Source organism: Perca flavescens, chromosome 18, assembly GCF_004354835.1.
Source record: "Perca flavescens isolate YP-PL-M2 chromosome 18, PFLA_1.0, whole genome shotgun sequence".
Lineage (NCBI taxonomy): Eukaryota > Metazoa > Chordata > Actinopteri > Perciformes > Percidae > Perca > Perca flavescens.
In genome coordinates, this window is record NC_041348.1 from 4460071 (window position 1) to 4475157 (window position 15087).

The 15087-nt window shown below is 42.8% G+C and overlaps 1 protein-coding gene across 4 annotated transcripts in view; it reads left to right on the plus strand.

Annotated features, from left to right (window-relative positions):
- cdc42bpab (CDC42 binding protein kinase alpha (DMPK-like) b) overlaps nt 1-15087 on the plus strand; it is a 106368-nt gene that overhangs the window by 65996 nt on the left and 25285 nt on the right. For all 4 annotated transcript variants that reach the window (XM_028605388.1, XM_028605389.1, XM_028605390.1 and 1 more), the window contains 11 exons: nt 1827-1965; nt 3571-3680; nt 3775-3854; nt 6092-6270; nt 6999-7121; nt 7497-7630; nt 8474-8595; nt 8746-8866; nt 9778-9888; nt 11276-11523; nt 14294-14399. In XM_028605388.1, the coding sequence (XP_028461189.1) occupies nt 1827-1965; nt 3571-3680; nt 3775-3854; nt 6092-6270; nt 6999-7121; nt 7497-7630; nt 8474-8595; nt 8746-8866; nt 9778-9888; nt 11276-11523; nt 14294-14399 (1473 nt within the window). The remainder of the gene's footprint in view (nt 1-1826; nt 1966-3570; nt 3681-3774; nt 3855-6091; nt 6271-6998; nt 7122-7496; nt 7631-8473; nt 8596-8745; nt 8867-9777; nt 9889-11275; nt 11524-14293; nt 14400-15087) is intronic.

Here is a 15087-nt window from a genome sequence, read left to right on the forward strand (position 1 = left end):
ATGAAAAGAGATCACTGATGCGGTCAACAGTGTTGCCGTAGTAAATCGGACTCCAGCTGAAGTTTAGCCTATTTCATTTATACATCCTTGACACATTTTCTATAGTCCTAATAGTAATATACAGGCTTCTATTGCAATCTATTAGGCCTACATGTAGGTGTACCTATAATTAAATAAACACACGGTAGCGGAGTTTATGCAGTGTCTTTTATTTTACTCGTGTTCGTTGGAACGAGGCAACAGCTGAGGGAGAGTGCGTGTCCTCCGCCCCCCCGTGCTGGACCATGTCTCCTGACAGCAGAGGGGCTGGAAAAACAAGCCAAAATAACTTGGTCAATGGCAGAAATAAATCCTTCACATGAAAGAGAAACAAAAACCTGAAGAATAAATAAAAAGGTTCTGCATCGTCATGTTTCCTGTATTGAATATCATTGCCAAACATAACACTATAGGCTACCTTTTAAAAGTGAGGAATAATATCCTGTCTCCTTCATATAGCCCTCAGTTGGGGCTGTTCTGGACACTGCTCACTGGGCATCGGGTCATCTGGCTCCATCGCTACATTTATGGCACCGTGTCTTCCTGTGCGATGTTGTGCAGAACCCCACAGGCTAAAACAATGTTGCAGATCGGCGCATAGAGGTCTTCTAAAAGAGCCAGATCTGCCATTACTGATACGTGATCAACTGATGACTTCTCCTTCTCCTGTTAAACTGATTATATGCTGCACCGCAAGTCCACACTGACTCGAAAACTTGCGTACACGAGTTCAGACCAGACGTGAGATTTGATCGCAGCCTACGCTCACGTCCAAATTGATAAATGCCGAGCTTTGCGTAGGAATCGGCGTATGCCCGTCGTACGCCTGTTTTAGGTCGTAAGCACGTTTCATAAATGAGGGCCATGATGTGTATAAAAGTCAAAGTTTACTTTAGGTAAACAATTCAGTACACAGAAAATCAGACTGCTAGTTGAGGATTGTGGTTCACAGGTTCTTAGTTAGCCATGTTGATATGCTGAAGTAGGCCAAAGTTCAGCCATAGCTACATTGTTAGCTTCTAGCAAAAAGTCAGGCACCGCTAGGCACTGTTATGCAAGGACTCTGGTGGTGTGTCTCAGCATAGCCAGGTAGGGGGTTCAAACACAACATAAACGTTGACCACTGTCTTACATGAATATTTTTGCATGTAAAGAAAAATCGATACAGTATTGCAAAATAAAATATCGCGATACTCAAGTGTAAAGATTTTTTCATACACATAATAAAAGGGTCTTAAATTCTCTACCTCAATATAACGCCACCTCTAATGCTCATTGAAATGCTCCCGCAGCACTTTAAGAATTATTTTATTTAATTTTTTTTTTTTCTTCTTTCTATCTTGTAGTTCTTTCTGTTATTAGTGCAAATGTAATTTGCTGTTTTACGACTACAAATGAGACTAACTAATATTGCAGCCAATCGAGACACCGGTCCTATAATGCCAATGAGGAAATCTGGGAATTGTTTCAGACGATGTCCCTGAACTCTGACATCGGACTCGTTTTTTTTTTTTTTAATTAAAATTTTTTTATGTTGTGATATAGGTCTTAAATTTCATTCATAATGGTCTTAAAAAGTCTTCAGTTTGACTTTATGAAACCTGTAGAAACCCTGGTAAACATTACTGAGAAATACCAATGCTGTACTAAAAGAGTTTTGAAAGATGGGATGTATAAGCATAAAGTAGAAACAAAGTGGAAGTAGGAAATGTGCCAGTGTTGATGCTGTGCATGTACAGCGGATCTCTGTTGCCTGCCTCTAATGCATTGCATCACATTTTGCACAGGAGCGGTTCCAGTTCCCACAGCAGATAACCGACGTGTCTGAGGACGCTAAGGATCTGGTACGCCGGCTCATTTGCAGTCGAGAGCACCGATTGGGCCAGAACGGCATCGAGGACTTCAAGCACCACCCCTTCTTCGTTGGTACAGTCTGACAACACATATGCCAATATGTCTTCCCTTGGTCATTTTTTTTTATCTAGTTTTTATAGAGTGTGTAAGCAGCTGGCTTTGCTACCTCTATCATTGAATAGATTTCTCCATGAAGATTCGGGGCCCTATCTTGCACCCGGAGCAGCGCAAAGCCCGACGCAAGTGTCTTTGCTAGTTTAAGCCCGACGCGGTTGTCGATTTCCCGTCCAGTGCCCGCGTCGTTTCAATAGCAAATGCACCTGCGCCCATCTGTGAGCCCATGGGTGTGCTGGTCTTACAGGGAGGTGTGTTCAGGTGCATTCTGGGCGTATTGCTATCTTGAGGGTAGCGGAAAGTGATTGCGCCATTGGCATTTCATTGCACACAGCACATTAGTGAAATGCGCCTAGGCTCGTGCACACTATGCTTGTTACACACACACACACAAACATGCAGAAGATAAAAAATGAAAATATTACAATGTGATATAGTATTATATGATCTGATCTGCTCACGTGCTTTCACTTCACGCACGTGCAGATCAGTTTCTTCTCCTGAAAATTTCTCCTTCCTGTTTAGCGAATCCGCCATCATAATAGCAATGCGCCAAGGTCCAAACGCGCCTGGCTTTTAAAGGGAATGGGAGATGATGCTGTGATTGGTTTATTGCATGTTACGCCCAAAACACACCTATGAATTAATGAAGACACTAAGTACAACCCTTTTGAACCATGCGCCCGGCGCACGGACCCTTTTTTCCACTGTTAAGCTAGCAAAAGTGGATTCGTACACGCCCTAAACGCACCTGCGCCAGGCTCTTCACGCCATGCGTTTAGATCGTTAAAATAGGGCCCTCAGTCATCAAACAAAGTAAACAATCCAATTTTCTCCTAGTATCCTTTCTAGCAGGTGTGTGTGTGTGTGTGTGTGTGTGTGTGTGTGTGTGTGTGTGTGTGTGTGTGTGTGTGTGTGTGTGTGTGTGTGTGTGTGTGTGTGTGTGTGTGTGTGTGTGTGTGTGTGTGTGTGTGTGTGTGTGTGTGTGTGTGTGTGTGTGTGTGTGTGTGTGTGTGTCTAGTGTAACCGATACATGAGTATCGGTTATTCAAATTAGACTTTGTTTTTTTCCTCCTTTCGTTGTATTTTCTTCTTTATGTTGAGCTAATGTGTTTTCATCTACATTGTCCATTTATATTTTAGATGTTTATTTATTTTCCTTTTTTGGAGACATGCCTTTTGGGTTACACAAATCTCCCCAACATAATCCTTTTTACTCTTTTTAATGTGTGACGCTTTTTGTATCTTGTTTTTTGTTCAAATAAACATATTAAACTATGAAAAATGTACTAAAACTTCATATACTGCATGTATTGTAGTATATTGAAGAATGAATGCCTTTTCAACAGAAGATAACAAAAGATTTTTTTTTTTTTTTACCCTAATAGATACATTGTTTGACTTTACAGTATATCTCTAAACCGGTTTAATAAATTAATACAGTTTCAATAATTGTCAGTTTAAGGTATCCAGAGTTCTTGGGTTTGTGCCTCTATTGTGAGCTTATTAATAAGGGAGTTATGGATCCTGCTGTGTTGTAATTGTGACCTCTCGTGTGTTCAGGCATCGATTGGGAAAACATTCTAACTTGTGAGGCGCCGTACATCCCCGAGGTCAGCAGTCCTACAGATACCTCCAACTTTGACGTGGATGACGACTGCCTGAAGAACTCGGTACGGGGGTTTTGTATTCACGTTTGTCTTCTAATCGCGTATATTGGACGTGACCAACTCACTCCTTTTGTCGTGTTTTCTTGTGATATTTCAGGAGACCATGCCCCCTCCCTCTCACACTGCCTTCTCTGGCCACCACCTGCCCTTTGTGGGCTTCACCTACACCAGTAAATGGTAAGTGCTACCACGGCAACCAGCAGAGGTGGAAACCTACGATTACTCGAGTTACTGTAATTGAGTAGTTTTTTTTTGTGTGTACTATTATCTTTCAGAGTAGTTTTTAAAATCTGTAATTTTACTTTGACTCAAAGCTACATTTGTGTAAGAATTTCTCCCATCTAGCGGTAAAATTGTATATGACAACCAACTGAAATATTAGCCTAGAAATCTAATAAATAAATGTAATGTTGCAGCCAGAGTCAGTCTAGCAACTCTCCGTTGGCTTGCGAGCTGGAAAAACCAAATTCTGGTCAGGCCAATCGCATCGTGTATAGAGTCAGTGGGCGGGGCTTTACATAATGACAGCAGAGCTGCGATGGTTCCGCGTGAATTCCCTGCTACTTGAAAACAAAGAAGATGGCGGCTGCTGCTGGTGGACAGCGGCCTTTGGAACCGGCTTTGGCCGCGACTCTGGAAGACTTGGAGTTAAAAGAACAAAGAATGGCAATGAAGTCATTCTTAAAAAAGGAAGATGTGTTCGGAGTTTTGCCGACTGGATACGGCAAAAGTTGAATCTATCAACTAGCGTTGCTCCGCTTGGTTGTAGCGCTATCCTACTGCGTGCAGGGGGAATTTGAAGGACAAGCATTTATCCCGCCCCTCTGATTGAGCCCTGCCAATGGCGAGTTCCCATACCCAACATCTTGATGTGGGGCTGGCTTGTCAGGCTAACTTAATATGACCTTCTAGCCCTTCCTCCTATGGTGGCCGAACCCGAAATTAGCTCTCTCCATTGCAGCTGTTCTAGCCACTCCAATATTAACTTCGGTCTTGTTGCTTTGCCTGTCGTTTTTAATTTGCTTTTTCGCTTATCTATCAACAAACTCAAATCAAAAATGCTTGTTGTTGCTTTTTTTTTTTTTTATTTATTTTTTATTTTATTTTTTTTAACTTTTTGGCTCTGGGCCCTTAATAAACTGTGATTTAATTAAATAAGATATTAAAATAGGTGTGTATATATATATATATATATATATATATATATATATATATATATATATATATATATATATATATATATATATATATATATATAACAAAAAGTTTGTCTCCACTCGCTGTTAAAAAGTAGCTTTTACTTTGACTTTTAAATGAGCTACTTTTTACTTTTACTAGAGTAGATTTTTATACCGGTAACTTGACTTGTACTCAAGTAAATGTACTTTGACTTAAGTAGAATATTTTTGTACTCTTTCCACCTCTGGCAACCAGATATATAAATAGACTGTACATAAAAGGTTATTTTTAACCGCCGCCTAAATTTAGACTTCGGCATTGGTCATTTTGTGTCTTTTTTTGTTGTTGTTGAAAAGTCTTTCTTCACACTTCATTATTATGACCGTGATTAGGGGTTTAGTGGACGGATGAAATGAAGCCTAGGCACCATTTTTCCTCCAGTATTATTTCCAGTTGGCACAATTAGGATCATTGTTATCCATTTTCACCACTTAAATAAAGACGGATGAAAAAACGTGTGGCACCTTGTCACACTCTGGCTTGATATATAATTAGTAATCGCACCGATTTCCCTGCCAGGCCTTGTCACTGCATAGCATTGAGGTGTAGGAGTGTTGAATTAGCTTCCATCCCTAATAAGGTGATGTTCAGGAGCCGCTGTAGAGCTTCACACTCGGCGCTCCCCGTGAGAAAGCAACAAACCCACCACTTACTTTCTTATCTCTTCAAGGCTCAGTGATAATGGTTTTTTCTACTCTTTCTTTCTTTCTCTCTTTCCCCCACTCTCTCTCTCTCTCCCTTTCTCTCTCCCACACTCCTCATCTTCCTTTATGCGGCTGTCGTTCCTTCTCCCCCCTCCCTCCCTCTCCCCCTTCTTCCATGACTCAACATCCTCTCATCTTTCAACTCATCGCTATCTCTGTCGTCCACTTCCCTTTCCTGTTTCCCCCTCCTCCTGCTGTTTCTCTGTCATTTCCCTCCGGCCTCTCCCCCTTCCCTTAACGAAACACTTTCATATTGAATTTTCTAATATGTTTTAAAAACGTTATTCCCATTTTGCAACTCTATAAATGGCTTCTTTTTTTCTCCCCTTGTCATTCAACCTCTCTGCCGTTTTGATCCACTTTCCTCACTCTTTTCATCACTGACCCTCGCTGCTACTGTTTCCATGCCTCCTACACCTTTCTCTTCACTACATAACCTTTTTTTCCTTTTTTATCTCCCCCCCCCCGTAGTACCCTATCTGACCGGTCTTGCCTGCGACAGCTGGCAGGGGAGCCGGGTAAGGCAGGCCGGGACCAGTTGGACCTGGATGTCCAGCGAGGCCTGGAGGACAGCCTGGCCGCAGAGGCTTACGAGAGGAGGATACGTCGCCTGGAGCAGGAGAAAGTAGAGCTGAGCCGCAAACTCCAAGGTAAGGCTGGCGGACAACGTTTCTCTTTGCAATTTGAGGCTGAGAGGGAGGAGTGCATTAGTGCATTCATTCTACTGTTGTCAAAAGGTATGCTTAAAGAGTTCAGATTACCAAAACATGCACGCATACATTTACTCTGACATACATACTAGAGGATGGATACCCGACCCGAGCCCGATGGGACAGGACGGGACACGGGCTCGGTCACATCAGCGCGATATCATTGGGCCTCTTGTGCGCGCCTGTGTTAACGTGCGCTTGTTGCCCCGTGCGCGCATTTCCGAATGCCTTCCTACAGTTGCTTAATAAAAGCGGGCTTTCCACACACACAAACAAAGTACATGTGTCGTTAGTATGAGAAAAAAAAAAGATTTTAACGGTGTCGGGCTTGGGTCGGCCTCGGACATAAATATCTTAATGCCTGTTGGGCTCGGGCCGGGTTCGGTTACTGCTCTGTCGGACGCGGGCCGGGATCCCACGGTAAAAATGCGGCCCGATCCGCACTCTTAATACGTACTGTAAACCCACACTGCTCTACATTTAGTGGTCTATAAAGAATGTATTACAAAGTATTTTTTTTAAAACCTCTAAATAAATGGGTCATATTGAGATTCTTCTTTTATTAGGTATTTTTTCCTCACATCCAAGTTTTATTTGAAAAAAAAAAATAATAAAATAAAACACAACAAGGAACACATAACTAATGCGTATCCCCTGACCGGTTGCAGAGGCGACTCAGACGGTGCAGGCCCTGCAGCACCCGACGGGCGAGGGCCCCGTCAGCGCCAACAAGGAGGTGGAGATCAGGAGTCTGAAGAGCGAGATCGACATCCTCAAGAAGCAAATCGCTGGTCAGGATTTATTTATTTTTTTCCTCTTCCTTCACCAACCTTAGGGGTTTGAGCTCACCTGCTACTCACTGACTTACCAGCCTAAATTTAAGTTTGGGAAAACCCTAAATAGAACTTTGGAGAATTTGTAAACCCTTGGAAACAAACTAACACAGCCACTGTTGAGTTGTGTGTCTGTTAAACTGGTGCTGCACACCCTGCTCGCTGTCATTGGCTGAGGGTTATTATTCTATAGACATTGTTCCTTAAGGATAATACTGCATAATATACCTTTTAAAGTAACGTTTTATTAAATGTTAAACGTGTGTGTGTGTGTGTGTGTGTGTGTGTGTGTGTGTGTGTGTGTGTGTGTGTGTGTGTGTGTGTGTGTGTCAGAGTCTGGCCAACTTGAGAAGCAGCTGGAGGACGTGTCGTTGGCGCGCAGGGATCTGGAGGACTCATCCAAACACGCCAAGACTCTGGAGAAACAGATGAAGAGCGTTACACAGGAGAGGGATGACATACACAAGGTAGAAGCAGTATTGTTAGGGGAGAGAGACAGAGAGAGTGTGTGTGTCTGTGTGTTCCTTATTTTAGTAACAGATGCTGTGTCCCAGTGTAGGAAACTCTACTAAACATTACCTATAGTAACAAAAGATTTTCCCTTGGTCTTGATGCACGACAGTGCTTCAGAAATACTTTACTTTATACTATTGTTTTTGCCAAGACATGACACAAAAGTGTGTATTTGAATGTGTGAAGTTCCATGAACAGGTGTGCCAATTACAATGTGTACCAGTCAAACGACGAACGTTTGACTGGTTGTGACTGTCTTTGTAAACTATCTTTTTAATGAATTGTATACTTACAAAGTTCTCAATGCTTCAGTTTACATGTAGGGACCCTCATTATGCTACCGTGGAAGTGTGGTGCTAATTTGAGTTATTTCTTTTTACTTTACCAGTGCCCCGACGACTAGCGTTATAAGCTAATTAGCAGTTTGCGATAAAACTGGTCACATTCGATTAGCATGAAAACATGTCCCAGAGAACGGTCGACTCGGTACACATGTGTTGTTAACCCCTAGGTTCATTTAGCGCCGGATTTGTCCTTTTTAATACCGCATACGCATTCCTCATCAAACAAACTTTTTTTCTTCCCACGAGTACTAAGTCCCGCATGGTACAGTATCTGTGCCTACAAATGCAATGATACCAATGTTCAAAATATGAAAGCCCAGAAAAAAAGAACTGATTGCTTTGATTTTGGTGCCAAAAAGTCAAACGCCTTGCTTATATTGAGATGGATTTTCCTTAAAGTCACTGAGAATCTAAATGTTAATCTACGCTCTCCCTTTTTTTTCTCCTGGCCAGGATCTTGCCGAGTCCAACGAGAAGCTGAAGTCTCAGACGAAAGAGCTGAAGGAAGCCCACAGCCAGAGAAAACTGGCCATGCAGGAGTTTTCGGAGCTTAACGAAAAGCTCACGGACCTCAGGTAGGATCACTTCCCCTCAGACCATTTCTCGCAGCCAACACACCTACACTTCCTGCCTATTTTTTTTTTTTTATGTCCAATCTGGAATTATTTTTTTTGCGTATTTTGCTCAGGGTCCATTGCATTGTTTTGACTGAACTTTTCACCCAGGTCGGTGAAGCAGCGTCTGGCTCGCCAGTTGCGTGACAAGGAGGAGGAGATGGAGAGCCAGACTCAGAAGCTTGAGGCGCTTCGCCTTGAGGTGCGGAAGTCTGAGAGGGCCAGGAAAGAGGTAGAGTAGTCTCCCTGTGGTTGCTAGAACACCCTTGTTCCGTCGCCAGTGACTGGTTGGTGCACAAAATGGCGTCCGTGTATTGTCCTCAATATCACATTTCTAGAAATAGTTCTAGATTTCCACGATTATTTATACAGTAGATTTAGAAACAATGTTGCAATGGCTGTGTTTCATTTGATAATGTGTTTCTACACACTTGCAAGAACATGACAGACATTTGGGTAGATTTCCATCTATTTAGAGTAACACAGCACATCATAATTGCCTTAGGTTAATCACGCAGCACAATACAGTGGAATAAAGCCACAAAGTATATATTTTTGTGACAGTTCTTTTGTGTATTGGTGCAGTTATGTGTGGTTGGAATATTTAGCTTGTGCATGTTTTTGATGGGATTTTATAGGTTACGATTGTATTAACATGTGTATATATTAAAAAAAAGATGTCTGCTTCTGGTGGGTCATAATTAGGGCTGCAAGATATGAGGAAAATATGCGATAACAATATTACGTGCGATGAATAAACAGATACTAAAGTGTGCTCAGTTTAGTCTTTCTGCTGCTTGCAGTACTCTGCTAAAATACAACAAATGGCTTGTTGAATTTAAAACAAACGAAAGGAAATCCTTTACAACATTCTTTTATTGAGCAAAATTAAACATTGAATTGAATATAAAAGGCATCACTAAAAAAAAAGAATGACCGCTACATTTTAAAAGGACAGTTTTCTGCTGATATTTTTCTTTCGACTAACCCAAAACAAGATGTGTGTATTGCGTCAGTTGATCTTGCGATGACAATACAGAAAAACTATATATTGTGCAGCCCTGGATGAAATGGGAGCATAAGGGAAACACTGGTGTGTGATGTATGCTTTCATCCAATCACTGGAGTTTATGTGTGAATCAGATGGAGGTGCAGGCGGAGGAGAAGACAGCGGAGGCTCAGAAAGAGAGGAAGCTGAGAGAGCGTAATGAGCAGTACAGCCGACAGCTGGAGGAGGAGCTGGAAGGGCTTAAGGTAAGCGTGCCAATAAACACAGCTGAACATGGACCTGTCCATCCACAGAGTCTCTGCGCACTCTGCTAGTCTCTGCGCATTGCTAAAAGACTCAGACTCATAGTTCAGACCAGATGTGTACTACTGTATACAGTTGTGCGTTTGCTCTGTACTGACACAAAGGGTCCTATTTTAACGTTCTTAGGGCGTGTACGAATCCATTTTGCTAGTTTATTCATGGGAAAAAAAAGGGTCCGTGCGCCAGGAGCATGGTTCAAAAGGGTTGTACTTAGTGTCTAGAGGGTCATCTCCCAGTCCCTTTTAAAAGCCAGGCACGTTTGTCCCTTGGTGTGTTGCTATTATGATGGAGGATTCGCTAAGCAGAACGGAGAGATTTTCAGGAGAAGAAACTGATCTGAAGTGAAGTGAAGTGAAAGCGCGCAAGCAGATCATATTTGGCACGAGCACTATACCACCAAAACTCCGCGAGGTGAAGCAGGCGTTAAAATAACAAGGAAATGCAGCGTTATTGACTTTAGACCAGGTTTTTGTTGGTCAATGGCGTGATCACTTTCCGCTGCCTCAAGATAGCAATACGCCCAGAATGCACCTGAACACACCTCCCTGTAAGACCACAGAGATGGGGGCAGGTGCATTTGCTATTTAAACGATGCAGGCGCTGGACCGGAAACTGCGTCGGTCTTAATCTAGCAAAGACACTTGCGTCGGGCTTTGCGCTGCGCTGGGTACAAAATAGTCTTAGACAGGGAAACGATCGAGCGTATCTTCGCAGGGTTGCGCGTCAATGAAAGGGCCGATTTCTTTGACGTCCTGTTGTGTTCTTTAACCGCCCAATGTAGCAGAAGTAGACTTTATATTTCACAACTACTGTTTTCCGTCAGATCATTTATAGATCTTGGCGTTCCCGACTGCACTTGAAAGCAGCTTCGTTTCCCAGAGAAAGAAAAGAGACGAGCGAGACAGATTGACTGCGCTTTGTTGTTTGGCAAACATTCAGCTTTTACACGTACTCCTGGACAGTTCAGTGCTTTTGTTTCGTGGGTTTTTAAACGTTCTTGTGGCAGCGATAGAGGCATCCTGTTTCCTATACAAGTCTGAGACAAGTCTGATCGTCGGTTACATGATTGGCCGCTGCAGCGTGACATCAGGTTGCGTCTCCCAAAAGTTGAGTCGGTCTGAACTTTTCGCCACAGGCCTGCTACGTTTTTTTGACACCCTCCGCCGCAGGCTAAATGCACTACCCCCATTAAAAATGAATGAAAAGACCTGCGTTTTTGCTGCACCGTGAATGGCCAATTGATCCCATTCACACTTTTTTCTCCATACTTTACTGATCTTTATGTCTGCCGCTCAACCTCGCCAACCCCACTTTTACTCCGTATTCCAGCTGAAGCAGGCGGGCTCCTTTGCCGCCCCGGCATCAGCGGACCAGACCCAGGAGGTGGGCCGCCTGCGGGGAGACCTGGAGAAGAAAACGCTCCTGTACGAGGAGGAGCTGGCACGCAGGGAAGCGCAGCACAGCTCGGAGCTGAAAGCCCTGCGCAAGGAGCAGCGGGACGCTGAGAGCCAACACCTCGCCCTGCAGAAAGAGATCCTGATGCTCAAAGACAAGCTGGACAAGACTCGCCGCGAGAGGTACTTTATCACTTTTTCTTTTCTTTTCTTTTTTTTTTACCCATTTCATCAAGGGAAATGTTTTTTTCTTCCACTTGTGTATTTTGGGTGTAGTGGTGTCCAATGTCCTGGCTGCCATGACATTATTTTTGTTTTTTTTCGTTGTCCTTTCCAGTGATGATTGCATCAGGTAATTACAGTTATATTGTTATTAGTGTGTAGTAACTGGGACGTAGTGTTTTGAATAGTCAATCTCATTTTTGTTAGATGATAATATTAGATGTTAGAATGTGATAGTTGTGTTTCCCCTAACCCAAGGAGAGAGTAACCCCCTATGCAGGTCACTTTCTTCCAGGGGTTCTCAAGTTTTTTTTCATCCCTCCAAATTGAGCCCCATTTTACAGGGGATGCATGAAGATTCAGGGCCCTGTCTTGCACCCGGCGCAGCGCAAAGCCCGACGCGGTTGTCAGTTTCCCGTCCGGCGGCCACGTCATTTAAATAGCAAATGCGCCTGCGCCCATCTGTGCGCCCATGGGCGTGCTGTGTTCAGGTGCATTCTGGGCAGATTGCTATCCTGAGGGCAGTGGAAAGTGATCCCGCCATTGACCAACAAAATCTGGTCTAAAGTCAACAACGCAGCATTTCATTGTTATTTTAACACCGCATTAGTAAAAGCTCGTGCACATTATGCTCGTTACACACACAGGGACGCACAACAGCACACAAACATGCAAAAGATTAAAAATAAAAATATTACAATGTGAAATAGTATTATTGTGTATATCTATATATACATGGAATACCTCTTGGGACAGAGGATTGAGAGACGACGGAAAATCTCTCCTTCCTGCTTAGCAAATCATCATAATTATAATAGCAACGCGCCAAGGTCCAAACGCGCCTGGCTTTTAAAGGGAATGGGAGATGACCCTCTGATTGGTTTATTACATGTTACGCTCAAAACACATCTATGAATTAATGAAGACACTAAGTACAACCCTTTTGAACCAGTCGCCCGGCGCACGGACCCTTTTTTTCTGCCATTAAACTAACAAAAGTGGATTCGTACACCCCCTAAACGCTTCACGCCGTGCGCTTAGATCATTAAAATAGGGCCCTAGAGTACCAAGAGTGTCATTCCAAAGATTCAGAGAACTCGTTTACTTATCCTTATGAAATGGTTGCTGATGTAAATGATCTTATTGCCATTCCATTCAAAAATACTTCTATTTAGGGCTTGAAAGAGTTGTTGATGTGTACCTCAGTTGGTCTGAAGCATTCCTGAGGCTGCATCCACACCACTACTACGTTTTCCTTTGTTAAACTGCGCTTTGAAACAAAAATGTCCACACAAGCATTGTAGCTCCGTATCTGAACTAATCTCTGTCCGTATTAGCGCGTCTGACAAAGCCATATCGCATGACCATTCGCAGATTGTCCAACGTTACACTGAAAATCATGGACAATATAGAAAATACTTTGAAGAAAGAACTTCAATGGTGAAAAGTGAGAGCAGGGATTTATTTGCTTGGACCGACGACGAGGTGGAACGGTTACTGAAAGGTACGTAAGCCTACCTAACCGATAAGACTGACTGACGTGCGTCGTCGTTTCCAAAGGTCTCCATTTCTTCCCGTCAAGAATACAAAGCAACTAGGGAGTTTTCAAACCAGAACAGGGTCAGCGGTGTTTCCAAATGTCACCGTTTCAGGGGCTCGGAATCGCCGGCATACTGTGGACGCGAGGCGTAAACGTAGCAGAAGATATTCAATATTTGAACTTAAAAAACGTAGTAGTGGGGATGTAGCCTGAGCCGTACAATTGAAGCTGAAAGCAACTATCCACGCAGGCAGTGTCAGTGCTGCTGATATGATCAGTTGTTATTTTACTCATTTAGGCTTACCTAACCAAGGGTGCATTTCGTAATTCAAACAACACGGCAACTTCAACTACGACTTGTATTTTGTACACAATACTGTATTGTTGAATGGTAAAGTAAGTAAAGGGCGAAAATGGTTGAATTAGTAAAAAAAAAAAAAAAAAAAAAATGTTTTCTGTCAAAATGTGCCTACTCTGATATTAAATACCAAGAAACGAAAATAAGTCAGTTCTTTTTCTGCAACAGACCCCCTGGTAGGCACCCGGGGGCACCTGATCCCCCGTTGAGAACCGCTGGTTTAATCACATTTTTAATAAAAGCTTGCTTTTGGGGAGAGAGCTTTCAAGCTTTGTTTTTGTACCCTGTAGCCTAACTTTGCTGCCCGGTGTTGCTGACATTATTCTCACAGGGCTTTGTAATTCATTTTTAAACACGCCGCTGTATCAGGTTCTAACGGCATTAATGTGTTTGGGCTGAATAATGTGAGCCGGGTCTTAGTACCAAGCCTTTTGAATTTAGGTTTTAAGGAAATGTGTGGAGCCAAAGGCCCACACACACACAAACAAAGGTAGGGGGATAGATGAGGCATTCTAAGGGAGATTGGTGTACATTCGGTTGTATTTTTACATTCGTTTGTACTCCTGTAAGTATTTTGAATGCTTTTCGGTTTAGGAGGCTGGAAGGCAGAAGAGTAATTCCACAAAATCCAAATCTCTGAATAAAGTCCCATTTTTAAAAGATTGAGATCGGATTTGCAGCTGTGAATTATGGTTAGGGAATAAATGTAAGTTTTTACAATGCCACAAGTTTAACAATCTGTGTGTGTGTGTGTGTGTGTGTGTGTGTGTGTGTGTGTGTGTGTGTGTGTGTGTGTGTGTGTGTGTGTGTGTGTGTGTGTGTGTTTCCTCCAGCCAAAGCGAGCGGGAAGAGTTTGAGACGGAGAACAAGCAGAAGTACGACAGGGAGAGAGTGCTGCTTACTGAAGAAAATAAGAAGCTGTCCAGTGAACTGGATAAGGTAAGACTTTTGAATTTGGCCACATAGACACAAAATAAAACAGAAATCGCCCTAAGAACACACACGTTTAAATCAAGTCCCATATCTCCCGCCCTTTTCTATCTTGGTTTCTCAGCTTTTTAGTGATTTTGTTGATCTCTCTCAAACAGACACACACACACACACACACACACACACACACACACACACACACACACACACACACACACACACACGTACACATTTCTCTAACCCCAGGTAACCCCCCACCCTTTCATCGCATTCCTCCCTCCACCCCCTCTCTTCCAGCCATGCCAAAGAAATCACTGTTCAATATCCACCATCAAACCCTGTAGCCGCCCTACCCGGTCAGATGGAATAACTCTCTGGATTACTCTCTATTGACTTTGGAAATCGCCCTTGGAAGTTTTAAAAAGGCTCCCAGTTTAAAACAATGTCTTAGAAGCGGGAGGCATTTTGACATATGGAATAAAATGTCAGAGTGTTGTTTTTAAAGTCTGCAACTGATAACGGAGGGGGAAAAAAAAGAAATATCTTGATGAAGTTGAGAGAATATGGATGTGGGTGCCACTGGAATGATAACACATGTCACTCCAGTTATTTAATGTATTTTTCTGTTATTTTACATTCTGAAAAAATCATATTTATAAAAGCTGAAGCACTCAGTTTAGATATGTCTGTATGATTT